At 45.2% G+C, this 26868-nt stretch overlaps 2 protein-coding genes across 12 annotated transcripts in view; one reads left to right on the plus strand and one right to left on the minus strand.

Annotated features, from left to right (window-relative positions):
• RHBDD3 (rhomboid domain containing 3) lies at positions 1–5667 on the minus strand. Of its 10 annotated transcripts, none has more exons than XM_028527473.2 (8): positions 5470–5667; positions 4815–4965; positions 3694–3852; positions 2949–3138; positions 1929–2312; positions 792–951; positions 415–702; positions 1–331 (listed from the first exon to the last, which is right to left on the minus strand). In XM_028527473.2, the coding sequence occupies exons 4-8, from the start codon at positions 3094–3096 to the stop codon at positions 154–156; spliced, it is 1158 nt and encodes a 385-aa protein (XP_028383274.1). In that variant the 5' UTR covers positions 3097–3138; positions 3694–3852; positions 4815–4965; positions 5470–5667; the 3' UTR covers positions 1–153. The 10 variants fall into 10 exon arrangements, with proteins under 10 accessions (XP_028383274.1, XP_035869733.1, XP_028383275.1 ...); XM_036013840.1 differs by having other exon boundaries at positions 3694–3847; positions 4293–4965; positions 5408–5580; XM_028527474.2 differs by lacking the exon at positions 5470–5667 and adding an exon at positions 5149–5327 and having other exon boundaries at positions 3694–3822.
• EWSR1 (EWS RNA binding protein 1) overlaps positions 5621–26868 on the plus strand; it is a 26770-nt gene continuing 5522 nt past the window's right edge. The window contains exons 1-11 of one of the 2 annotated variants that reach the window (XM_028527469.2): positions 5621–5729; positions 9576–9612; positions 9753–9804; positions 10989–11112; positions 15742–15928; positions 18182–18349; positions 20026–20237; positions 21204–21384; positions 24178–24215; positions 24751–24783; positions 25384–25502. In XM_028527469.2, the coding sequence (XP_028383270.1) occupies positions 5717–5729; positions 9576–9612; positions 9753–9804; positions 10989–11112; positions 15742–15928; positions 18182–18349; positions 20026–20237; positions 21204–21384; positions 24178–24215; positions 24751–24783; positions 25384–25502 (1164 nt within the window). In that variant the 5' untranslated portion in view covers positions 5621–5716. The remainder of the gene's footprint in view (positions 5730–9575; positions 9613–9752; positions 9805–10988; positions 11113–15741; positions 15929–18181; positions 18350–20025; positions 20238–21203; positions 21385–24177; positions 24216–24750; positions 24784–25383; positions 25503–26868) is intronic. The other variant, XM_028527470.2, reaches the window with a different exon arrangement.

A 26868-nucleotide genomic window follows, 5' to 3' on the forward strand; every position in this document is an offset into this window, starting at 1 on the left:
TCCAGGCTGAAAAGTGAACTGGTTTTATTCTGAGCAGCACCAGTACAGGGTGCTGTAGGGGCCTCTCCTGCACCCACTGTGACTTGGCACGCTGGGACTCGGACTACTGACACCTAAGCCACGCCTCTTGTCACCTGAGGGCCGACCTGTGTGCTAGGGGGGCCCAGGACCCTCAGGGTAAGTGGGCCCACCCCTCCCCTCGGTCACCAGGGCCTCAGCGCCCACCTCCCCGCCGACGAGCAGTGACACGGCACCCTCAACGCGCCCTGTGGCTGCTAGCGCCACCACTGCCTGCTCTGTGGGGAAGCCCATGCGCTCCAGCTGCTGCAGCCTGTGAGAGGGAGGGGATGGAGAGCATCAGGACGCCAGCAGCCTTCACACCAGGAAACCCCAGCCCTGCCCACCGTGCCTTACCGTAGAGAGGAGACAGAAGACTTAGGCAGCCACAGTGAGCTCTTGGGAACCTGGGCTTGCCCCTCAAGGAGCGAGGCCTGGATCCCTTCCTGCAGCATCTGCTCATCTAGGGCTGCCCACAGCGGGGTCCCTGTGGGGAAGCTGGGCCCAGTCCAGGCCAGGCCGGCCTCTGAGGAGCCGTCCCACGCCGGCTGCATAGGCCCCAGGCCTGGCGGAAACAAGGCTGAGTCTTCGCTGTGGGACCAAAGCCTAGAGGAGGCCATGTGAGGAGGCCCAGGGGTGGAAAGCCTGGAGGAGCAGAAGCAGAAGAGGGCCTGTCTGCCAGCCACTGCCACAGCTACCGCCGCCAGGGCCAGTGTCCTCGGCATCGCCCTCACCTCACTCCAGGAAGGGTGAAAGGCAGCTCAGCCACGCTGCCTGGGGTGGGAAGGAGCCTGAGCGGCCAGCACTCCGCCAAGACCCTGCACAAGAAGCCCTCCTGCAGCACCTGCAGCCGCCGCTCGGAGAGCTCCAGCCACTGGAAGGCCCCAGCTGCGTCTGCCTGCCCAGGGCAGGGCGGCCGGTCAAGGAAAACCAAAGCTGGCCAGGAGCGAGCCCACGCTGCATGCCAGGCCCTGTGCCAAGCGTATGCCTGGCATTCCCACGTCTCCTCACTATGGCCCTGCAAGGGCTGTTTCGTCACCCCTGTCAGCAGTGGAAGTTCAGAGGAAAAGGGATCTGCCTGAAGCTACTCAGCCAGTAAGAGGTGGAGCCACATCTGCCTCACCCCAAAAACCTGTCTCATCCCGTTTTACCTGCTGCTGCCCTGTCTGTTCTATTTCCAGAGCCCCATCTGTGTGTTCAGGTCTGTGACTTGAGGCACACTGCTGGGCCCAGGGACGCACGCCCCTATTCCTCTCGGCCAGGGCAACATGCCCCCCACTCCAGGATTCGGCAAGGCCTCAGCACCGAGTGTCCCTAACCCTGAACCACCACAGGGGTCTGCCCGTGCCCGCTGCTCTCTCCGACTGCACTGTCTTCCCCGACAGCCATCGAGCATCTTCAGAGCAAAAGCCCATGTTTAATGTGCACGCAGCGTCGGCCACAGGTGGCTCTCCCTTTCAGCGCCCAGAGCCCCGGCTCACTCTTGCCCCTGGCCTTCGCATTTTCTGCACCCTCTGCCAGGCCCCTCTCTCCTTTTTCATGTCTCTTTACTTAAACCCCTCATCCTGCATGTCTCGGCTTAGATGCCACTTCCACTGGGGGGAGGTCCTGGTTAGGTGCCTCCTTGGGCCACCTCAACCCTCCTGAGTTCCTCTGTAAATGGTAATTGGCACCTCTACCTGGCCACAAGCCCCCTAAGCTACAACCCAGAGCCTGGCTAGACAAGGTCTCAGAGATGGTCCTGAAGTGTGTGTGCACAGCTTTCCGGAGTCACTGGCCTGACCCACTTGTGCCACTTCCCTCCCAGGTACCCTGGGGGCCTGGCCACAACCCACACATCCACACAGGCCCAGGGTCCAGGCAAAGGATACAGGCCAGGCCAGCAAGGAGACCACAGAGGAGATGCAGGAAGGGTGGCTCAGAGGTGAGCAGTGGTGTCAGGATGAGCAGTAGCCATGGTGACAGCCATGGCGGCAGTGCCCCATGGGGCCATCTAGGGTGGTAACCCTGCCCTGCCAGCATGGCCAGATGGACAGGCATGTACCCGCAGCCACCAGCTGCACTGGACACCCCAAGGCCTGCCAGCAGCACAGCCATTAGCCCAGCAGCCAGGGCGAGCAGGATGGAGGCATGCAGGAACCGCAGCGTGCCCAGGTGGCACTCTTGCCACCAGCCCAGCGTGGGCAGGAGCAACAGACTCAACAGCAGGCTGGGTAGGGCCGTGTGGCCCACAGCATGGGTCAGCAGCCTGTGTGCTGGGAGAGAGAAGGGGCTGATATGCCAAGTTAGTGGCCCCCAACCCCCAAGGTCGTCCCAGGTACGCCAGGTTGGGAATCCCCCTCTGCGAGGGCCACCTGCTAAGCCCGCCTGCCCTCCCCAGGAGCCAAAGCCTGCCCACTGCCAGCAATCACTTGGGGGGGGGTTGGTGGCAAAGGCTTCCAAACACTGGCTGCCCCCCTGTTGTATTAAACAGAACAAGCCAGACCAGCTATGGAGGAGTCACTTAACCTCTGTGATCATCATTTCGGTTCCTCAAATGTGAATGGAAGCTGCTGTTGTTATTGGGAAACAGGCACTCAGCGAGGTCACTCCTCAAACTCCTAGCACCACCTCTTCTGTCCATTCTCGTGCTTAGCTGAAAGCCCTAGCTCTCATTTCAGGAAGCCTTCTGAAAACACTTTCTACTCACAGGCTCCCACCCCCTGCCGCCTCCTCTGTCCTCCTTGGTTGTGGATGAGATGGACGTGCTCCTGCCCAAGGCTGACCCTCCCCGGGGCATTGGGTCCTATCCCTGCCCGTGCACTCCAAGAGGCATGCTGCTCCTGCCAACTGGTCTCAGGCCCTACAGCAAGTCTCCTGCCTCCTGCAAGGCCCAGGCGGCTAGCCCTCACCCTGCCAGGGGTCCAGCAGCAGCTCCGGAGCCAGGGCAAGGCTGGGGCCAGCCCCCACCAGCCACAGACAGCTCATTAGCAGCATCAGGACTGAGGAGGCAAGAGGCAGTGCTGGGGACAGTAAGCCAGGGGGGCTTCTGTCATACATGGCTTGGCTGAAGGTAGTCAAGGGCAGTCTTGGGGCTGTGTGCTATGGGCAAAAGAAAACAGTAAGTTATTATTGCAGCTTTTATTGGACTTCCTTTCAATTACCCTATCAACAGCTCCATTTTACAGAAGTGGAACAGGCTGCAGAGACAGACCTAGCAACTTGGCCCTAGAGGAACTCGGACCCTAAGCACGTGCTTAGCCATCCTGCCAGTCCACCAGCCTGCCTGTGTGGGGATGGGGAGAAGCCAGGCCAGAGGGGCCTGAGCACTGCTGGCCCCTGAAGAAGAGTATGGGGTGGGAAGCACAGGGCCAGGAAAGTTGAAGTTAGGCCCTGGACTCCCAAAAAGAAGGACACAGCCCCCCAGGGCAAATTCAGCCTTTTCCAGCTTTCCTCAGCTTCCCCGTGGCTACAGACCAACTATCTTCCTCCCTCCTCCCTTCCATTGTGCCCAGCCTTGGACTGCCAGATGGCCTCAGCTGCCAGAGACCAAGAAGTAGAGACCAGCCAATGGGCAGGCAGATTGGGGGGGGGGAGGGGGCAGAAGAAGTCCCACACCCCCAGTGCATATGAAGTGCCACTGGAATGAAATATTACCTTCCACAGAGCCCCAGCACAGCCCCTCTGGCCCTAGCCCCCCTTTCCACAGGAACGTTCCAGCATCTGCTTCTTCCTGTGGTGCATCCCCGGGCAAGCTGTCCAACCTCTGAGCCTCTCCTTCCTCTTCTGTAAAATGGGGATTAAGAAAATCCTGCCCTACAAGTGCAATAGAATAAACAATAATTAAAAAAAAGAAAGAAAATCCTTTCCTCATAGGATCAGAGAAAGGAACGACCAAGGCAGCCCCCCGCTCCTGCTCGTCTAACTGAGCCATCCCACCCAGTTGTGGGAGGCAGATGTGGCCACCAGTTGCCCCAGCCGGGGGAGGCCTAAACATGCAGGCAGCTGCTCCGCCTCATCAGTTCTGACTCTGGCCTTCAAACGTGCCCATTCCCTGCCCTCACAGCAACACACTTTCTTCCTTCACATCCAGCTTGTCCTCCAGGTCCTACTGGAACCTCCTCACCCTTGGCCAGGCTTGTCTGTCTCGGGAGTCCCACTGAACTGACTTCGCAGGGCAGGGAGCAAAATCCCAGAGACAACAAGCCAGCCTCCCCTGCTCCCTTGCCAAGGACATCCTCAGCATCAAAACCCACCTGCCAGTTCCTGCAGGAAACATGTAGAAAGCTCCTTTGCCTCGATCTTCAACACGCAAACTCCTTTGCACCCTTTGAAGCCCAGCTCAAATGTCCCCATCCCCTTCTCTGGCCTTCACATCATGAATCTCATCTAATGAGTACAGCTTAGCCTGTCTTTCACACAGGCAGCTGGTCTGAGCTAAAGGGTGGGAGGACGGAGGGTTGTTCATCCCCAGGTTCCCCAGGATGCTCCTCACACATAGTTGATGCTTTTTAAGTATTCACTGAATGAAAAACACTAGCTTGGCACCACCTGGCTGAGGGATTTGAGTGAGACTGGGTTAAAGGTTGTCCAGAAAGGCGGACAGGTGCCACCGTTGGCCGGAGCCAAAGCACCCACTGCAAGCCTCCTCCTGCACCCTCACAAGCAACCCCCCACCCCTCCAGGACTTGCCCATGGGCAAACGACTGGGGTTTGAACCCTCCAGGCCACAGTCTCAATCTATAAAATGGGGCTATGCACCGTCAGGCCCTGCCTACCTTATTGGGAAGCCGGAGGACAGAATGGGAAGGCAAGGACCCGGAAGAGTCTTCCGGGTGATGGAGAGAGTGGGGGGTCCCAAGGTGTGGGTCGGACTCAGCTTTGTGACTAGGAAAAGTACCCAAATTCCTTGGGCCTCAGTTTCCCCTTCTGTAAAAACAAGGATATTAAATGAGGGATGATTAAAGAGACTTCTCAACCTCGACCGTTACTGGGGGGGGGGGGGGGGGGCGGGGGTCTCGGGACCGAGTGCAACGTTCCGGCCATCCCTTCCAGCCCACCGGCTTCGGCCCCCGCCCCAGCCGGCTCAGGCCACGTGTCCGGGGTACTCACTGCGGAGCGCGCCCCCCGCCCGGCTGGGAATAGGGACTGTAGCTTCCCGCCGAGGCCCGAGCACCCTAAAACCATTCTGCTTGCATTCGAACGCGTGACCCCCGGCCGACCGCCCGGCGCGCCACCCCCTCCCTCGCTGCCCGCGAATTAGTCAGCAGTTGTTCCAGGCCCAGGTCCCTTCCCCCAGCCCTCCCGCCGGTCTCCGTTTCCCTTCAAGGCGGACTCTTCAGAGACGGTCCCTAGAGCCAGCGGACGTGACCACTTCGAACAATTTAGCCTCGTGCGGAGAATCACTTCTCCTTGATACCGAGACCCACTCACCCGCCGCTCCGGTCCCTTCGGTCTACTTTGGGCCGCGCGTCTCGGCCGGCAGTCTTTAGAGAGGATTAGAGAAAGAGCTGAGGGCGAGAGGCCTAGGAAGCTGTGGTTCATCCCTCTCTCCGCTCCCCCCGTGGCCTGGCCCGATGGTAGCGCCCGAGGTTGCGGGCTTCGCGCCTGCGCAGTGCGGCGCCTAGAGGGAAAGCGAGAGGGAGACGGACGTTGAGAGAACGAGAAGGAAGGAGAGAAAATGGCGTCCACGGGTGAGTGTAGAGAAAATGCGGCCGCGCCGGCGATGGCCAGGACGCCCAAGTCCGGGGTCGCTTGTATCTAGGGGCAGCCGAGACGACTGAGTGGAGTTTCTGAGAATAGTGTGAGGTAGCCGGCGCTGCTCGACGAGCTCGAGGACTCGCATTTCTCTCCCCTCCCCCACCTGGCAGGCCGGTTCTGGAACCTTCCAGCGCCCCTACCGCGCGGGGGCTAGCAGTGGCGGGGGCGCGCGGGGCCTGCAGTGGTCTCCATTGTGTGGTGGCCGTCGGGCCCCGCGCTTCGGGCCGCCCGCCACGTGGGCGGGGCCTGCGGCCTCGGGCCCCGCGTGGGAGGGGGGGGGTCGGTCGGGCCTAGAGCTCGGCACCCCGAAACCGAAGGTCGGGGTGCCAGAAGGCTCGAAAAGCCACGAGCATGCTGTGACTTTCCGCACCTTATTTCCAGGGTGGCGGCCCAAGCCCGAGGGCGGTTCTGCCCCACCGAGAAGCAAATAAACAAACAAAAAAGGCATAGCGGATTAACGAGCCGAGGGGCGCCGGCCTATAAGCGGGAGCCCCGTCATCCTTAAGGCCCCGTCGGCGGGGGCGTCCAGTGCCGCCTAGCTGCCCCCTTGGAGAGTTCCAGCCCCAAGCTGAACTTCTGCCTGACTGGGCTTTACAGGGTTTGAGCTCCCACTTTGTGTGTCCCCCCCAGTCGGTTGTTTTGGGGCTTCTTCGTTTTTGCTATTAGTTCCATCTCCTTCCCACCCCCAAAAGCAATTAAACAGCTTCTCAAGGCAATTTTTCAGCAAACGCCGAGGGAGATCCGTTGTACAATAAAGCCTGCCTGGATCGCGGGCCCTCTGCCGAAAGAAATTTCTTTGACCTAGGAGAAACAAAAGGCCCGAGCCGGCATTTGAATTATGCTTAGGCAGTCTTCTCGTACATTTGTGTGCCTAGGTTAAGCCGACGGGGAAGGAGACGCTTAGTGGACTTAGAAAGAAAGCCCCCGGATAGGGGTTCGAACGTGGTATCTAGGGAGGGTCCTTGCCGCAAAGAGCGTTTTAAAGAGTGTGGCCTAAACCTGGCCTGCAGTTTGCAGCCAGTTCCTGCACTCACTAACCTGAGGTTATTAGTAAGGTGGGGCATTTTCCTCCTGGGGGTTATTCTTATGTGCCCGAACTCCAGGCTTTAAAAGCTTTGGGAGAAAACAGGAAGACGGGAGGCGCTCTGGGTCCTTCAGAGTTGTAATTGAAAAGCGTTACGAATCCAGCAACTTAAGGACAGTTTAAGAGCTTCCCCCAACTGTGTGGTCAGTAATGAGGCAGGTAAATGCGGGCTGTTGGTGCCAGGGTAGGTACAGAGTGCCCCTAGAAAAGGGAGGACTCTGAAACCCTGCAATCCAGGAAGACATTCTGGTGGGAAATGGCTTCCAAAGAGCCCTTTCCACCTTTCTTCTCCCTGCAGCGTGTGAGTTTTATAAGGATGAATGTTACACTCCCCTGTTAAAGCTTAGGGAGTCAGAACGTGTACGTCCAACTTCGTGTGTGACTGGATACTGCTGATTTTTTCGTCTTTGCTCATGCTCATGCTCCTGCGTACTGCTACCCACTGTGTTGTACTAGACCACAGCAGTGGGCCCGGCGCGGGGGAGGCCCTTGGAGTCCTTCTAAGTTCAGACAAGGCATCTGAACTTGGGCCTTCTTTCCTTTAAAACAGGAGCTAGGCTAGACCTTTTAAAGAGAGTTTTGAGCCGTTAACTTATGACCTTTAGGGAAAGCTTGTGTGGCTCCCACAAAATTGCCCCCTGCTGACTTTTATTATGTAGTTTGAAGCTCTAAATCTCTACCTTTTGGATAAGGGCCACCATAAAGGGCCTGAAAGCTGCCGCCTTAGGTAATGTTAGGTGTTTTTCCTCCTCATTTATGTTGCGTGTTAGAAAAGTACCTAAAGTGCAGTGTATGTCTGTGTCTACAAAGGATTACAATGCGAACTCCGAAGTGGCTGCCCATCTGACCAAGGACTAAAACATTGCCCGCACTCTGAAGGCCCACTTGAATCACACACTCCGCCCCCAACCTGTTTTTAGTAGTCTTCAGCTGTGCCTTTGGGGGTTAAAAACAAAATGTAACTGCTAAATAATCTGACCAATGTGTGACTGTAGCAGTTTTGAGTCCATATATATATATATATGTTTGTGTGCTGTAGGCAGATAAGTTCTTATGAAAAGCGTCTGGTTTCACACTGATCTGAGGACATTGGTTGTTACATATCAGCTTTGCCAATTTTATGTCTTATATAACTGTTCTTGTATAAAAGTCCTCTTGCAGACATTGAACTTACATGTCAGCGACTTAGAGTTTCTCACACAAATCTCAGCAAACTATAGGTTGAAGTACTCAGTTTTTTGATGCTGGGGGGTGTATTTTGTGAATACCACATGGAAGAAGTGATTTGCATTTCATTTTCATTTGCCTCAGAGCACACCTCGAGGTGCTATTGAAAATGCCTTAAGGTTTAACCTTCAAATGCCTAAGGTTGTCTTGAGCAAATCAGTTCATAGCCTTTGGAAGGTTGATTTGATAATGCTGATTCACATTCTGAGTTAAGGGCATACAGGGGAAAGTAAGTAGTGGGGTAAAGTGTAGAGGTAGAAAGATGAGCCTACTTAAAGGTGGATTCAGCAAAACGCTCTGATGCCCTGACTGGGAAGCAGGCTTTGGATGGGATGGGGTGGAAGCTGCTCCATGAAGAGCTGCCACATCAAACTGTTGCTTTCAGATGAGAGACTGTTTTCTGAGTGGAACAGAAAGGGCCCTTTTGTTTGGCCGTAATGGCCGTGCTGTCTACTAACGTAGAATAAGATAGGTATTTCTTGTGGAGAGCAGGGACTTGGGCAAGAATTTTTTTAAAAGGAAAATTACAGGAAGTTTTACTTACAGAAAGAAGAGAGGGGAAGAAAAATCTTGGCATTTTTTAAAAAGTTGAAATCCTTTTTATTTTATTTTTTCTAAAGAGGGAGAGAACCACCGACCAGTTGTCTCCGCCCCCAACTGGGAACCCGGCCTGCAACCCAGGCAGTGCCATGACTGGGAGTTGAACCAGTGACCTTTTGGTTTCTCGGTCCACTGAGTCACACCAGCCAGAGCGAAATCATTTCGAATTTTTAAAAAGATGGTTTTGTCTAAAATTCTTCCCAAAAAGATTGAGTGCCTTCTCTGCCAGATATCAGGATTCTCCCTTAACTTTGCTTTGGTGGGATTTCTAAGTTATTGTACAACTGCAGCCCTGATGCAGTCCTCAGACCCTTTAAAACACTGGATTGAGATGATTTCTATTTTCTGCCATTCCGTTTCATAGCCCTGCTAGGGGGTTAAGGTTGGTTTGATTTGCAAAAGTGAGGGAGCAATAGAAAAACTAGTTTTTGAGGAGATGTAGCTATTACCGTAATCAGTCTGGTGTTGTGCATTGTAATGTTGCTTGCCTCCTTTTTATATGAAGTTAAAACTTTTCATCCTATTGGTTCACCTTGTTCTGTTAGTCTTAGGGTGATGACCACATATTAGGAATGACAGCCTGTGGTTAAAGGGGGTTTGTGATCATGGGAACATGCAAAGTATCTCTGCCAGATCAGCCGAACTTGACCTCATTAGTTGGCACTGGATTCAAACTGAGTTTAACTGGCTTAGACTTATTTTGGGGGTTGGTGTTAAGAAACAAGAGGTACTCGTTTGGAGCTCTTTGCTTACCTGTAGGTCCTCTCTAAAGTTTAAAGAATTTGTCTTTTTGTCACCTGAGTTCCTTTCCCCCTATTTTCCCCTTCTTTGTTGACCTCACACTATTTTCTCTCCTTGTTTCCTCTAGATTACAGTACCTACAGCCAAGCTGCAGCCCAGCAGGGGTAAGTCAGCCTTTTACAACAGTATGTTGTGTGCGACTGAGTAATCTTTGTGAAGTGCAGAGCCTGCTGTAGTTGCGGAGGATTTAGTAAGGGAATCTGAATGCTCTATATTCAGTTCTTGCATTTAATTTCTCTTACAGCTACAGTGCTTACACCGCCCAGCCTACTCAAGGATATGCACAGACCAGCCAGGTAATCTTCGAGATAAATATACATAGCTGCATCCTCAAGTAAAATGTTTCTGTCGGCCATTAAAACAGATAGTTAGAACAGCTCTTTTTCAGAAATTAGGTAATAGAAAAGTGTGATATGCTTGTGATTATAAAATAACCATATGTTTTAAACTTTCACAGTGGATTGAAATAAATTTAAATTTTCACAGCGGGAATGCCACTATAAATGAAATTGTCCCTGAACTTGGAGTTGCTAGCTCTTCATACCTTTTTAGTATCATTTCTCAAGTTAGGTTCCCTGCTCCATGCTTGGTTCTTCTATGTATTTTATTATGCTTAAAATTATTTAACTTAATAATACAGAAGAAGGAGATATCGTGACATTTCACAAATGAAAAAATTGCAGCACATAAATATTAAGGTGTTTGCCAGTGGTCACACAGTGAGTGTTGGGGTCACCTTCTGTGGCTCTATGAGTCTATGTTTAAAACCCTAGGCCAACAGATTCGAATAAAATTAGCCTCCTCCTAGGGTTCTCAAAATCACCTCAAATTCTAAAAATAGTATGTAGGGCATAAAATGGGTACTAATAACTTCCATGAAAACATTCTAGAATAGGCAGAGTGTGGTGTCTCTGACAGATGCTATGTAAATGGTCATTCAGATCTAGAATACGACCACAGTAATGATAACCTGAAAGAATACCCCATTCCTTGCCAGGTTTTCTGTATTACTGATGTCCAAGTTCAAAAGCTAATGCGGTTGATGTGCAAACCTTAAGGAGACATGCAGTGTTCCAGTTCATTTTCTTGGAAGTGAAATCTGTCCTGCTGAAAATCTGTTTTTCAAAATTGTCTGCAGATTTCAGCCTCATTTTCATTTTCTTTTTTTTTTTTTCTCTTTTTTTCATATTGTCTTCCTAACATTTGTTTCCAGTTGCTTAAACTGCTACACTTAATGCTGGCAATTATACACCTGTTCCCTTATTGCTCATCCCTTGAGTGTCTCGTTAATCTCCTGTATAGTTAACAGTGGTTTTGCCTAATTATCCCAGGAACTTCTTTATAGTTAAATGTATGAAAATATGTGAATCAGATAAGGGGAAACAAGCATTCATAATACTGTAATCACCTGTCCTGCCCCCCCATACAAGGTTTATATATATATATATATGAAGTTTTCGCATTCATTTTCTTTGAGCAGGCATATGGGCAACAAAGTTATGGAACCTATGGACAGCCCACTGATGTAAGCTATACCCAGGCTCAGACCACTGCTACCTATGGGCAGACAGCCTATGCAACTTCTTATGGACAGCCTCCCACAGGTAAAGCCTGACTTGGGGATATTTCGGGGTCATATCAGCTAGGGTGTTGGCTAAGAAGCTTGTTACTTGTGTTCTTTGGTGTATGTTCTGGTCCATATCTTGGCATCTGGGGATCCTTTATTCTTAGAAGCAGCTATTTTTTTTCTTTTTTCCTTTTCCCTTATAGTCTTCTTGAGGGATTGCTAATAGAATGTGGGTGGAGTAAATTCCAAGGGAGAAAAGAACTTTTCCTTTTAACTACTTTGTTAGGTATATTGAATAATCTCAACAAAATGGAGAATATATAAAAGATTATGCTAATGCTAACTGGGTAAGAAGGAGCCTTCTTAAACTGAGCTGCTAAAAAAAAAATCAAACTAATTTTCACATCTGTTTACTTCATCTGATAGTGTACCCTCTACTTTTTGTTTTGTGCTTTCCACAGTAGAAGGGACCAGTACAGGTTTGACTATCCTGCTCATTCTTGCATGGGAAATGCTTTCCATCTTGTTTAACCCTGTAATGTTAACCCTTTAGGTGTTTCATTCGTTTAACCCTCAAACTTTCTAACATCACACACAACAAGGTGCTAATGGGAAACTGCTTCAGGTGCCATTCGCAGATCCATGTCTTTTTCTTTATGTGATTTTGGGGAAGATTCTGCTTTTGTTTTATTTTACACATTTTCTGTGTCAAGCCTTAATAATAGTTCACCTTCCCAAAGGTATTTCAGATGACTATTCCCCAGCTGGCATCCCCATATTTCCTGAAGGGTAGATGCATGACTAGATTTGTTTAGAGGCGAAGACTGCCACCCTGCATGTTACTTATGTTCGTCTGTCTGTTGGTTTCCAGTCCAGACACATTTTATTTTCTACTTAAGTGTTAATTATTTTAACCCATAGTATGTCTAAAATATATATATGTATATCTATAAAACAGCATTCCAGGCAGCTAAAAAATAAACTATTCTAAGAATTCGAATAAATGATATTCTGATACTGGAATTGAGAGTAGAGGATGTGAAAAATTTACAGTAGTTTTATGTTTAGTGCTGTGTAAATGTTTTAGGATCCCTACCTTCTCCCTATTCACTCCCATCTTTATTATTATTACTATTATTGTTAAAGAAGATTGGATGTACAAGTCTTATAGGTGTAAAAAGTTTTTTTCAGACTATCTTCAGTTTCCTAAGTTACGTATAACCTATCAGAATCTTTAGTAGGGGGAAACCTATTTGTAGTTAATCTTATTGAGTAACCGTGTCCTGGATCTGATGGGAAGTACCTCCCAATCTATCTAATACATATCTTGAATAGGTTGCAAAATGTTTAAACTTTCTGTTGGTGATAGTTACAATTTTAGGGAAAGTTGAAACGAAGACTGTGCAGTTGGATTTTTAGCAGAGAATTTTGAAGTTGTGAGATGAACTTGATGTATTCAAGCTGTTAGCATTTTTTATTCAGTTATAATTGACAACAGTTTCAGGTGTACAACATAGTGATTTTATATTTGTATATACTGTATTGTGAAATGATCACCACAGTAAGTCTAGTTAATGCCATTACCACACATAGTTTTGTTTTGTTTTCTTGTGATGAGAACTTTTAAGATGTATGCTCTTAGCAACTTTCAGATATGTGTGCAGTGTTCCACGCCATTTTGTGTTAGGGACCCGAGCATCCTCAGATCACAGGGGATCTGAAACCAATCCCAGGCAGATACCAAGACACGACTGTATACGATACGGTGTTATTAATCACCATGCTGTATTTTGCCATGACTTATTTTATAACTGAAGTTTTTGACTACTTTCAGCCATTTTTAAAAACAAGTATCATTTGATAATAAATAATACTCTTAGATACAGCCTTTGGAGTCCCTAGATTATTTTACAGAGACATGATAAAATCATTTACAGGAAGTGCAGTGGCTCTCTAGGCTGTCCAAAGCCGTGTATTTTACATTGGCATTGATTGAAAAACTCTCATTATTAGCGTCTGCAGGCACAGAAAGTATAGGACATTCTAATACAGAAACCAGTAGCTTTGATGAGCAAGAGATTGCACTTAATAATAATGAGAAATTAGCCCTGACAGCTGTGGCTCAGTGGATTGAGCACTGGCCTGTGAACTAAAGAGTCTCTTGTTCAGTCCCAGTCAGGACACATGCCTGGGTTGCAGGCCAGGTCCCCAGTGGGGGACGCGAGAGAAGCAACCACACATTGATGTTTCTTTCTCCCTCCTTTAAAATCTATTTTAAAAAGTAATGAGGAATTATTTGTACAGACTTCATAGTCTACGGAGGACCCTTCATATCTCCTTTAATTCTCCCATGAACCCCTGGCATGTAGGAACCAAATTTAAACCCCATGAGCAAACCCAGACTAAGACTAAGTGGGACCCTGACAGGTAGTGAGTGGATTCGAGCACACCTGCTGCTTTTTTTTCCTGGTTCGTGCTGCTTTTACTTGTGACAGTCATCGGGTAATTATTAGAAGGAATGTATGAAAGGACGTTTTTCTCTTCTAGAAGTTCTAAAAATTATGAGAAAGGGAGCTATGTAAATCTCGATTCATTGAAATAGAAATATTAAATTTCTTAAAATTTTGGTCACTTTGTATAATGCTTTTTAGTTCCTTTTTCCTTCAAGTTGTCAGCACATAGTAGATGTGTTGCCTTTTTGCTGTTGCTTTTTGTATTGCCATTAAATAATTTTGCTGTGCGAATTTTTGCTCATTTTGCTTGGCTGCTTGTGTTGGTACTACAAATTAATTAAAAGATTATTAATTAACCCAGTGTCTGTTACTGTAATCTTTAGCTCTACAAGGTTCTGTCGCTGTATAGTTTATGATACATTTCCCTGATCAGTTTATTTTGTTGTTTTTGTTTTTTATTGCTCTTCTTGTAAATCTTATAGATGGTCTGTCATGTAGGGGGGAAATCTGTGTTAGGAGTAAGAGGATAGGTGGAATTAGATTCCAGTTAAATTTAAATAAATGAGTGCTATACATGATTGACATTATTGGGACTCTGACCTGAACTTCTAATAAATGTTCACATGGACAACATGCCAACTCAAAAAACTGACATCGTTTGAGGCTTCCTATTTTTCCTGTTTTGTTTTTCTGTTTTCCTGTTTTGAGAGGAAAATTACTGTCTTTGTGTATAATTAACTCAGATTTTCCCAAAAATCCTTGGGCTGTAGAACAGAGTTACAGTACCTTGTGAAGTTGAGGTCCTAAAGCCTAACTAAAATAACGGTCTTATTAATTCAGGATTTGATTTTAGCACTGAAACTTTTTACTTTAGTGAGATTTGCATTTTTCTTTGATGGGTATAAGTACTGACAACTAGACCTAACTTTTTTTCCTCAAATTCTAAGGAAGGGTCTATTTATTTAGAGTCACAGAGGTAGAAGTGAGCCGTAGAATAATAGGTCTAACTTATTATTGCATGGCTGACTTGTGCTTATTGACCGGGAAGAGACCCCAGCGCCAGGAAAGATTGTAACACCTCTCACAGGAAAGGGACTGCAGGAGTTAGGAGCTGCAGGTTTGGGGAAGGGGGTCAGGCTTCAAAGCCCAAGTTCAGGTGAAGGGGCACATGGATCCTGCCTAGTCTGGTCAAGGCAGGAACTAGAGAGAGAACCTGTCTTGGTTTGTGGGAGCAGGTTTTTGTGACATTTGGTTAGGGAAACAGCCAGGGAGCTCTGAGGTCCACCTCCAGTATTGGCAAGCAGGAAGAAACCCTTTTTGCTTGTGGTAGGTGAATAAGAGGAATGGATGTGGGTCCTTTGGTGACCATCTTAGAGTCGCAGATGGTTTTATTATCTGAAACATTTACTTTTAAGCAATTTACCAAAAAAGTTAAATGTAGGATTACCTTTGTTGGTTATACTTAAGCAAATATTATTGGTAGTATATCTATAACTCGTGCCATTTCAGATCTTAATGTAGCAAACATTCTTTTAGTAGTTTGTTACCTGAAACAAAATGAGCAGTTCTTAGAAGTGTTCAATCCATTGTTAACACCTCCCACTAAAAATTAAGCACATTCTCTGGAATTTCCAGCTTCCTTAAATTCAACCTGAACTGCTCATGATGGAGCACTTGGGGCTGAAAGCAAGCAATTTCAAATTACAGGTTTTAATGTTAAAACTAGTGTCTGGATCCTTATTTGTAGCTATTTTAAGATGCTACATCTTTGTCTTTTACTTCCCTTTGTGGGACATTTTATTCCTGGTTTAGAGATTGTTTGGGTCCTCAGTTGAGAAACCTAAGAGTCTTGCTAGCAAAAACCAGTGTAGAATTAGCAAAAGAAAATGTGCCTTTTATTGAATTCTTGGGGAAGGGGGCAGGCAGAGGAACCTGGTTTCTATAACAATGCTTTTTGTAGCGTACTCTGTCTCCTAGTTTCCATTAGGTGTGGTTTTAGAGCAAAAGAAGGCAGTGCTTTACTGAAGACTGGGTACTTTCAGAGAATTTAGGTTTTAAATATTGGTTTGTTGCTACTCAACTGACTAGGAAATATTTAATGGGGTTAAATATTGCGATGGTTAAAAGAGGGTGGTTTACAATTGTTCTGATAATGAGTGTCCAGGCAGATCTTTGAGGAGCCAGAAATCTGACATAGCTCTGTTTTCTTCCAGGTTATTCTGCTCCGACTGCTCCCCAGGCATACAGTCAGCCTGTCCAGGGGTATGGCACTGGTGCTTACGATACCACCACTGCTACGGTCACCACCACCCAGGCCTCCTATGCAGCTCAGTCTGCATATGGCACTCAGCCTGCTTACCCAGCCTATGGGCAACAGCCAGCAGCCACGGCACCTACAAGGTAAAGCCACATTCATCTTTTAACTCCTTGGGGAAAGCCTATACACACTCTCCGTTACTTAGTTTCTTTTTAGTGGTTGCGCTCACATACTCGTAGGTTCTGGCTGTGTTCCTACAGTTGTTACAGTAACACACCAGAACACATCACATGTCATTCTCCATTTAGTAGAGAATGGTGCCATCCAGGGGCCAAAATAAGAATTGTTGATAAATGGGTAATGTTGAGTTTCAGAAGAGAGACTTTTTAGGGTAAGAGGAGCTATTGTATCGACTTTTATAAGCCCAGAACAGAATTGTGTAGTTTCCCTCACAACAACACAACTAACAGAATTGTACTTTCGGTTTATTGGCCCTGTAAATGGGTAATAGCTTTCTCTCTGAAAGAGAACATGGTAGTTCACAGTGTGCTAGATGGGGTGGGGGTGTGGCATCATATGGTTTAAGAAACCGTTGTGTGATTCAGTTGTCAGTAAATAAAGGATATGTCATATCTAGAAGTCAGCTTAAGGAGTTGGCGTGATTTTCTCTATTATATAGTGGCTTGGCGATCTAACCATCACAGACAAGTGTAAATTCTTAATTGGGTACCTTGCTGTGGGATGAATGTTTGGGCCGAGTTCATACTCTGACTGGTTAGTGGGTAAACGTTTATTATTAACAGAAAATGTCAGGTCTTCGCTTTAGGCAATGCACTTAGGCGGCTTCTGCATACATACTTGAAGGAACGCTGAGTTCTGACTTGAAAGATTGTTTAGGGAGTAAACAAGAGATGGACTTGTAACCTAGACTTTTAGTCTCGTGTGGAGGTTAAGAAATTAGCTATGGGGAACACTCATGAAGTTACTCCTGAAATGCACAGTCAGTAATCAGAGCTACTCAGTGTAGTGTAAATCCGGTAGCCCTTGGCAGTAGTCAGGTAAACGGATTCCTGGAGGGCCCCGTTTCAGCGGACCCAGGCATTTCAGAGTGGTATGAGATATTTGAAGTCCCATTTGATGCTCCATTGCAACAGGGTGTCTGAGCTAGAGCTGGAGGGTTTCACATATTGTTTTTCTATTATAAGTCATTCTTTTTGATCTTTTTGTTGTTTTCCATTTTCAATCCTTACCATTTTAAAACAGCTGTCTGTCTTGTGATCAGTGACAGCTATTCCCTTTTCCACTGGAAAGAAGAGGGGTGCTTGTGACCCATAAGCTCTTTGGAGAAACCAGTACTTCCCCATCCTCTCTGATCTGTCTACTGGTTCTTGGAGCTTTGCTTAAAATAGCTCAGGCTCGCTTTGCTGCAGTCCAGTAGCAAAATGTTGGGGCAAAGAGGTGATACAAACCACCTTGGGGTTGGGATTGCTTTTCCTCACATAAGGATATTTCCCAGTTCCTCTGAGCCAGGAGAGGGTTGGGGACTATCTACCCTACTGTGGCATTTCCATTGTAGAGACTTGGAGGCAAGTTGTAACACTCCCAAGTTAAATGTTTTTCACCCTGGTTGGGTGGCTCAATTGGAGCACTGTCCTGTACACTGGAAGTACAAGTTCAATTCCCAGTCAAGGCACACACCTAGGTTACACGTTTGCTTCCCAGTTGGGGCGCATACAAGAGGCAACTGGTCCATGTCTCTCTCTCACATTGACGTTTGTTAGGCTTTTTTGTTTGTTTGTTTGTTTGTTTGTTTGTTTTGTCTTGTCCTACCCCCTCCCACCCCCCCATCCTCTACCGCTACCCTCCTTCCCCTAAAATCAGTGAACATATCCTTGGTGAGGATTAAAAGAAAGAAATGGTTTTTGGGGTCTGTTCTTAATAAATGAGAAACATAAATCTACAGGTAGTCCAAATCTATAAATGCCATGGATTTATGTAAATGTAAAACTTGGATTATTGTTGTTAAAGTTTCTTGTTTGTTTTCATGTTTGTTTTCAACAGTTTTTTTGAGAAACAGCATTTTCTTTCCTGCCAAACTACCTCTCAGATGACTTAAATTGGCAACACAAAATATCGTGACTACCTTTTACAGCCGTTGGAGTGAAAGAAGCATGTTGGTGTCTCTTACATGGATGTGATTAATTCAGCCCTTTCCTAGTGTTCTCTTCCAGCAAATACAGTTGGACCGACGTTGGGCATGATGTCATTTGCTTTACACTTGTATTTATTTCCACACTCAATCCTAACGTGGCATATTACTCTTCAATTTGTAGAGTTCTTATCCAAGAGTTTGCGGTTGAGAATAAAAAGTCTCACTTTTTTATTTCTCCTTTTAGACCACAGGATGGTAACAAACCCGCTGAGACTAGTCAGCCTCAATCTAGCACGGGGGGTTACAACCAGCCCAACCTGGGGTACGGACAGAGTAACTACAGTTACCCCCAGGTGCCCGGGAGCTACCCAATGCAGCCAGTCACAGCGCCACCATCCTATCCTCCTACCAGGTCAGTCTCGTCGTTCTTGCAGTGGGTGAGCTATCCAGGCCATGGACCAGCTTGTTTCTGCTTCCTGAGGTGATACATATTATCTGAGTCCCAGTGATGAGCCTGACCACATATTGTTACTTTAAAACTTCAGTCCTGCCCTGGCTGGTGACTCGGTTGGAGCACAGTTGATCCCCAGTTGGGGTACATATGGGAGGCAACCAGTCAGTGTTTCTCTTTCACATCGATGTTTCTTTCTCTCTCTTGCATGTCCTCCCTCCCATAAAATCAATAAACATATCCTTGGGTGAGGTGTGTTGTTGTTGTTGTTGTTGTTGTTGTTGTTGTTGTTGTTTTTAAATCCCAAAACCTCAGTCCCGGGTTCCCAAACAGTACCTGGCTAAGTACAGACAATATTTTTACCACTCTAGATTCTTTTAATTTTGCTTTCTCCTTTAATTCAAATGGCTGAGAAACAGAAGTATTTGAAAGCAGGTAAAATGCAGGGCATGATTGAGAGAGAAGGAAGGGAAGGAATTGAAACTTAACCTTAAGCATTTTACATTTCACTTAGAGGTCCTTGCCTGCGCTAGCCTTTTAGTTGTTGAGCCGAGGCCTTTTCTTTTGATTACAGATTTATTTGTTCTGCGTTCTTTTGTCTTGATGTTAACCACAGCAGCATCTGCAATGTAAAGGTTTGGTTTCTTGAAAGTGTAGGAAGAAATGTGAATCGTTTCACTCCCATGTAATTTGGAGTAAGTTTTCAAATGAATTTCCAGAATTGTGTAACTTAATATTGCTGGAAGAAACAGCTCCCTTTTTTGCACTCATTTTATTGGCTTGCACATTGAAGTGCGGCAGACACAAACAGGTCTAGTAGCAAATACAGTTGATTGGGTGTCCGTACGGTTTAGAGTAACAGTGGGCAGGACGCGCAGCAGTTTTTCCACTGAGCCCACCGTACCTGTTACGCTGAAAGCAGTTAATCTGGAGAGTCGAATAGGTGTACTTGGGGAAGAGAGCCAGAGTTGAATCCATACACTTGTAAGGGATGTGATAATAAAGGCTTAGTTTAATTGTTTTTGTTTTTGTTTTTTAATGAAAATGTCTATTTTATTTTTCATTTTCGTGGTTCATCTAGAAGTTAATACCAGTTTTTTAAACATGTCTGTATAAGAGTATATCTTTGGTTAGTTTCCTCACTATGCCAAAAAGATGAATGTCCATCTAATGTCCATCTTTCATACAGTGGCTGATGCCCAGATTTTATAGATGGTCAGCATGCCTAAAAGTTTGAAACTATATATATAGCAAAGCAATTTAAAACTTAGATATATTTTCAAGAGAAAATTACCATTCTGGCCTGATACCTTCAGAAAAATCACTGTTATCATTCAAGACAGGCTTAGAGAACCAAAGCACTTGGTTCTTAAGTGCAGCACTTGCTGCACTTAATTTGCGTATGTCTCTCTTTCTCCCCCTCCCTTTGTCTTTCTCTTTAAAATCAGTTTTAAAAATTTAAAAATATTTGCTTATTTTAAATTTAAGTTTCTGATGTGTAGAAAGTAGCTTCATATTTTTAAGGGTTTCTATGTCATGTGCCATGAATGTCTTTTGTGTTTAGGGGGCTTGAAGAAATAAGCCTCTCCTAACTAAAAAAAATTTTCCCTTTCTCTCTCTTTTTTTTTTTTTTCCAGCTATTCCTCTACACAGCCGACTAGTTACGATCAGAGCAGTTACTCTCAGCAGAACACCTATGGGCAGCCGAGCAGCTATGGACAGCAGAGTAGCTATGGTCAACAAAGCAGCTATGGGCAGCAGCCGCCCACTAGTTACCCCCCCCAGACTGGATCCTACAGCCAGGCTCCAAGTCAATATAGCCAACAGAGCAGCAGCTACGGGCAGCAGAGTGAGTTACTAAGAGAGAAAACCAAATAAGAGTGGTTATGTTTGGAGTTTCCGAACACGGGGAGGTGTTCTTTACCAGTTGACTTTTGGACTCCAGGGTGCATCTTTAGGGCGTAACATCCTGGCTAATAACTTGTCCAAAAAAGAGTTTTTTCAATTTAATTGTTAGTAGTATGCCTTGAAAAAAAAAGTTTGTAACTGACTAGAAAAAAATGTTTTGCACTGCCATCCCTGCTCTCTTTGGGGAAGTTATGTGCAGTGAGGGAAGCCAGTATTCCATGTGGCCTGCCCCCCCAACTCACGGACAGTGAGCAGGTCATCATGGAAGATACTGCAGTTTCGGTAGTCAAATAAATGCTGTGTTTTGATTTTTGTTGTGTTCTGTTACATCCATAAAGCAAAAAACTCCTCCTCATGGAATAGTTTCATTTATGCGGAGAAGCCATCAAAAACTCAGTTTTCACAGTTTAATCTCTACTCTGATTGTTGTTTTTTAATTAAATTTCACTCGTGAACATGTCTTGTTATGACTCTGAAGTGAGTTGTGCTGCTTAGTGGAGCCCTGCTCTTAGCAGCGTGCTAAAGCCCCGAAAACCTGGCTCTGTTTTTGTTTGTTGAGTGTAGTTTTAAAAAACAGTTTTGGAGACATCTTAGAATATAGAACCCTGTTAACTGTTGGCCAGAGGGGGTTTTTTTTTTTTTTTTGTTTTTTTGTTTTTTTTTTTTGTTAGTTTGGGAGTGCTTTATTCTAGGCTAACTATATAAGATTACTTCAGCCTTGATGAACCAGCAGTTTTTGTTAAATTTAAAAGAGCCTATGATTAGGGGTGCTTTATCAAGTATAAAGAGGATGGTGCCTTGCTTGGTTAGTGCCTTGCACTTGAGAATTCTGTGATTCCAGGAGAGCGTACAACAGGCAGTAGTATAAATGCTGGTCCGTGGCTTACAGATGTGACTCTTTCCTCAGGTTCATTCCGACAGGACCACCCCAGTAGCATGGGTGTTTATGGGCAGGAGTCTGGAGGATTTTCCGGACCAGGAGAGAACCGGAGCATGAGTGGCCCTGATAACCGGGGCAGGGGAAGAGGGGGATTTGATCGTGGAGGCATGAGCAGAGGTGGGCGGGGAGGAGGACGCGGTGGAATGGGGTAAGAGCAAACCTTTTCTCCTTTTACCTAATTTTGTTTCATCCATAGGATTTTCAATGGAAAGAAGGGACTGAAAGACATAAGAAATTTATTTCTACATTTCCATGGACAATCTGTTGAGCCCAAGCCATCTTCTAAAACATGGAAATGTCATCTTTATGGCACAGATTAAGTGGCAGTTTGCTTTTTTTCCCTGCCAAGCAACTTGGTTGGGTTGGGGAGAACAAAGAATGGTTTCGACATTAGAGCTTTCAGTTCCCTTCATGGTTTCCAGAGGTCATAAGCCTCCAAGGGTAATAAACTTGGGATGGAACACACACAACCCTTCTAACAATTTAGGTTTTTAACTAATTGTCTCTGAATGGTTGTCTTGAAATACCCGGTGTATATACTACAGAGAAGGAATGCAGCTGTTTTCCGCAATGTTTGTCCCCAACTTCTGTTTGTACTTGGAACTGTTGAACTTAATGGTGAAGATCTTGGTCCCATAGCCCTTGAACTATGGCCTGAGGTGCGCTTGATACACAGAAAAACCCATTAGCTTTTTGCAGAGTAATGTATATAATTAATTATAGGATTACTCCTTATTGGAGATTTTAAGAAGTCTAAATCGGTTTGGCCATTTTGGTTGATGGCACAATCTGGTTTAGAAAACTTGGTTTAGATCAGTAGCATAACCCTGCTATCTGTGCCTGCCCTCCCCCTCCCTTTCCCCATCCCCTCTCCCCTTTCTGATATCTGTACTTTGATGAAGGTGAGGTATAATGTTGGTGGTTAACATAATCCAGAAGGTGTAGTTCTGTGTGTGTTCTGTCCCGATACAAACTGGTAAAAAAAAAAAAAAAAGTTATGCAGAATGTTATATTAAGTATAAATTGGGTTTGGTGTCACTGTTGATTCAAGAAAAATTTTTAAATAAGATTTCTTTTTTTATAAGAAGTGGACTTCAAAATTAAATAGATTAAAAAATTGGTCTTTAATTTTGTATTAGCAAATCTGTTCATTGAAAGATACTGATTGAAAATACTGTTTTGAATATTCTGCATAACTTAAAATTATTGGGTGAAATCTTTATTGGAAGAAACAATCATTTTACAACATGAAAAAATTATGAATAATTTGGTATAAAGTAAAATCAGTCTTCTGATTTGGAAAATGTCATTCCATTATAAAGGTTTCACTTCTTTATGGATGTTTTAAAATAGAAATAGACACTTGAAATTACTATCATCACGTTTCTAATCACCTAGAAGTCTCAGTGTTTTTCTATTGCAAAACCAATTTCAAATTTATTCATTTTAATACTTCAGAAGTAATCATTTTAATTTTGCTAGACATTGCTAGCAGAGGGGTCCTCTCTCTCTGGATGAGAAGTCTCTCCTGGAGCCATAGAAAAGAACCATGGCTTTCCCCATAGGTTTTTCAACAGACTGAAGTAGTCAGTTGGATCCTTTGGGGACAGGACAGGGGCATTTCCCCTCCCCTCTTTTTTATTGTGGTGTGGTGATGGTTTTCAGTGTCTTCTGCAGGTAAGGCACTCAATGTTGTTAACATGCCCTTTTTCATTGCCTCAGTATTTTGATATTTTCATTGGCTGTTAAACGTGGAAAACTTTTTAACATGCTTTGTCGCATTTATATGCTACAGGTTACAAAGTGAGAGCCTTGTATACACCAATACTTAAAAAGTACCCGTACTCAGTACTCAGCCGGCAGCATAATGAAAAGTGGGACTAGACACGGTGTCCATATGGAGAGGAAAAATATACATAGAATATTTTTAACAAAATGTATTCATTGTATAAATGGAATCCTTCTGTAACTTTGGTAACTGCATACTTGTTGTTTGGTAATTAACCAGAGGAGGTATAATAATACTCTAGAATTGTGTAACATTAAAGTGTAAACTTTTGTGTTTAAAGAGAGAAAACATTTTATGGTGTGTACTTTTTTAAAAAAAGGAGACAAAGCTGCATGCAACAGCTTGAAATTGTATATTCAGGTATTAAAGGTGCAATACTGGTTAGAAAAAGCTGAGGGCCTCCCACTGAGGAGCTGCCTTTATTTAATTTTACAAAGAAAAAAGACCCAATTTGTATTCCCTTCCCCTTTAAAGTACATAAGGCAGTGACTTATCCTGCCACTGTTACTGTTCTCAACTGATGTCTATAAAGTTGCACCCCCAGTCCATTGAGCTTTGGTATTGGTTGTAAATTCTCCTTTCACAGCGATTGTTAAATTCACTCGTGCCCTGAAATGTATGGCTTTATGCTGAAGATTGGCTGGATGCGTCCTCTGGTGTGTGTTGTTGGCATTCAATGTTGTTGTCTCCTGCTTTTACTACACTGTGACTTGTTAGGAAGCCAGGGTCTCAATTGGCTCTCCCCTGGGAGAGGTTGAGGGTGCACCTTTATGAACATTGAAAAGTTCATTACAGCAGTTGCCCCAGCTTCCTGTTCCTCTCTTCACTAAGCTCTTTCTGTTTTTCAGCTGATGGGGTGGGTGTTTGGGATCTATTTTTCCCCCTCATTTGCCAAGTATTGCACTATTAATACCAGCCCCCCGAAATGAAAGGAACCAACCACACTGGTGTGTACAATCAGACAAGCAAGGTTGTATATAAAGGAAATTTGAGCAAGCTGCCCTGAAGAAAGGCATAGTGACAAGATGAGAGAGATGCATTGTTTGGAGATGTGTTTAGCCAGTGCCCTTCTTCCCCACGAGCCCCCCCAAGGCTCAGAGCGGTACTGGCTTTTAAAGGGAAAGGCCTTCATTTCTTCGTTTATCCCCCCAGCAGCGCTGGAGAGCGAGGTGGCTTCAATAAGCCTGGTGGTAAGTTTTTGAGTATTACCATGGATAGTGTTTTAAAAAAATACAGTCAGTTTTTAGAAAACTATAATTTTTTATTAGTTTCATAAGCGGTTTAAAGATGACCTATACAAAAGAAACTAATGGGTACTGCCGGCATTGTCTTAGGGGTAATACGGTTAACCTTGGTTACAAAACAAAGGGTAACTTGAAGTATTGAGCAACTGCTTCTGTAATATGGGGGAGAATACACTTTTAAAATTTGGTTTATTTGGAGGAAAAATTTTGTCTTAAACTTAACACTAATTTGGCACATAAGCATTGAGAGTGTATTTGGTTAATGGTTAAAAGCAAACCAGCAAAGAAAAAACAAACCCTAGCAAACCTTTCACAAATGCTAAAGGGGCGCTGCTCCATTTATGACAGCAGTGCGGGTCATTTTGAATTTAATGAAGCCCCATCAAATGGTGGTGTAGTAGATAGTTATGTGTGTTTGTAAGGTTTGTAGCTTGCAAGACGTGCACTAATAATATTTCATATGATCTTTCCTGGTTGGCAGGACCCATGGACGAAGGACCGGATCTTGATCTAGGTAATTTTGAATTCTTATATTTTATATTGGGCTTTATAAATGAATATAGCACACTGCCCTGGCTGCTGTGACTCAGTGGATTGCATGCTGGCCTGTGAATCTAAGAGTCGACAGTTCAATTCCCAATCAGGGCACATGCCTGGGTTGTGGGCCTAGGTCCCTGCTTGGGGGGGTGTGAGAGGCAGCTGATCCATGTATCTCTCGCACATTGCTGTTTCACTTCCTCTTCTCCCTCCCTCCCTTCCTCTCTCTCTCTAATTAAGTAAATAAAATCTTTAAAAAAAATAAAATAAAAATAGAGTGTGTGTGTGTGTGAGAGAGAGAGAGTGAGTGAGTTAGTTTAGCAGTCTGACAGATTCTTGCTGTTACGGGCAGTTTGGGGCTTCCTTTATCAAAAGCATCTACTCATATTATGTTCTTTAACATACCCCAAAAAAGCCTTTTTAATGTAAACCCAGAAGTTCCATGGCTTTCTTGTTAATGTGGTTGGTAGTTCTCTTAGTTTATGATGGATACCAGTGGCCAGTAGGGACCAGTTGGCTAATAAGCCCCTATACATACATGACAGTAATCTGCCTTCTGTCTTCTTTTTTCTGAAAGGCCCACCTGTTGATCCAGATGAAGATTCTGACAACAGTGCAATTTATGTACAAGGATTAAATGACAATGTGACTCTAGATGATCTGGCAGACTTCTTCAAGCAGTGTGGAGTTGTTAAGGTAAGTCACAGGATAACCATGCAACCTGGCAGATCCTCGAGCCACAGAACATTTCAAAGATACTGAATTGATGTTAAGAGTAGTTTCTGAAGTTGCCTGACCTTTTCTTTCTGGGCGTATTACAGTTTACTCCTTAACACGCCCTGAAAAGCCATTTTTTAAAGGATTTTATTTCTTTTTAGGGGGGGGGAGAGAAACATCGATCAGTTGCTTCTCGCACACCTGCAGCCATGCATGTGCCCTGACTGGTAATCGAACTGGCGACCTTTCTGTTTGCAGGATGATGCCCAACCCACTGAGCCACACCAGTTAGGACAAAAGGCAATTTAAAAAATAAAAATAAGTGCTAAATAAACATGGTTTAGGCATACTTGATAACTCAGTCATAAGGCAGTACTATTAGAGTGTATGTATAGCAGGGAACACAGTTTAAAAGGAATAACCATCCATAAAGCTCATAGTGGAGACAGTATTTCAGAAAAAATGGAAAGCAAAGCAGAGGTCCTTGGGCAGGAGCTTGCCTCGCAAACTGAGGGAAGCTGGTGTGGCTGTAAAGCTTTGGTCTGAGCTACTGGAGTGGAGTTGGGGTGGTTAGATGGGGAAGACTGAGAAGCTGGGATTTTGAGACAGGAAGGTGGGGTTCCTAGATCAGAAGCTCAGAAGTTTAGGAATCTTGTATCATTTATAAACACACCACAACTCATTCATACATTCTTTTAAAAACAGTTGGGTGGTTTCTAGGTTTGTAGTATATAAGGCACTCTGCAGTGAATGTTCTTGTACATACCTCCTGGGGCACGGGGCACTGGTTTCTCTGTTGAGTGTACAGTCCGTTCTTGTTATTCACAGTTGATTCTCGTGTCATCTGTAGAAAGAGGAGGAATGAGGAGGCAGAGTGTTGTCTTTTGTCGACCTCATGTTCAGTTGGGTGAGCGTGTATTACTGATACCACATTTTCCACATCCTCATCACTACTAGGAATCATGTCTTCCAACTTTTGCTAATTTGGCAGAAGAAAATGGAAATGGGATTTTTCATTTTGCTTTTTCCCTGATTGCTTATTGTGTTATAGCTGCATACCATCTTCTGTAAAATGCGTGTTTGTGTATTATACTCATTTTTCATTGGGTTATTTGTCATTTGTTGATTTACGAAGGCGGGCCCCTTGCAGTGTAGGCTTCCCCGCTAGGTGAGTGTTCCAGGAACCCATCTGTATCAGTGTGCCACCTGGGGTTGTAAGAGGCTGCATTTGGCTTCAGTGTTTTTTCTTAGACTCTTAATGCATTTGCCCCTTTCATGATGGGTAATTTACAAGCATACCTGCCCACACCATACCGAGTGTTTGGCAGTTTTTGACCCAAAATGG

This window comes from Phyllostomus discolor, chromosome 13, assembly GCF_004126475.2.
Source record: "Phyllostomus discolor isolate MPI-MPIP mPhyDis1 chromosome 13, mPhyDis1.pri.v3, whole genome shotgun sequence".
NCBI lineage: Eukaryota > Metazoa > Chordata > Mammalia > Chiroptera > Phyllostomidae > Phyllostomus > Phyllostomus discolor.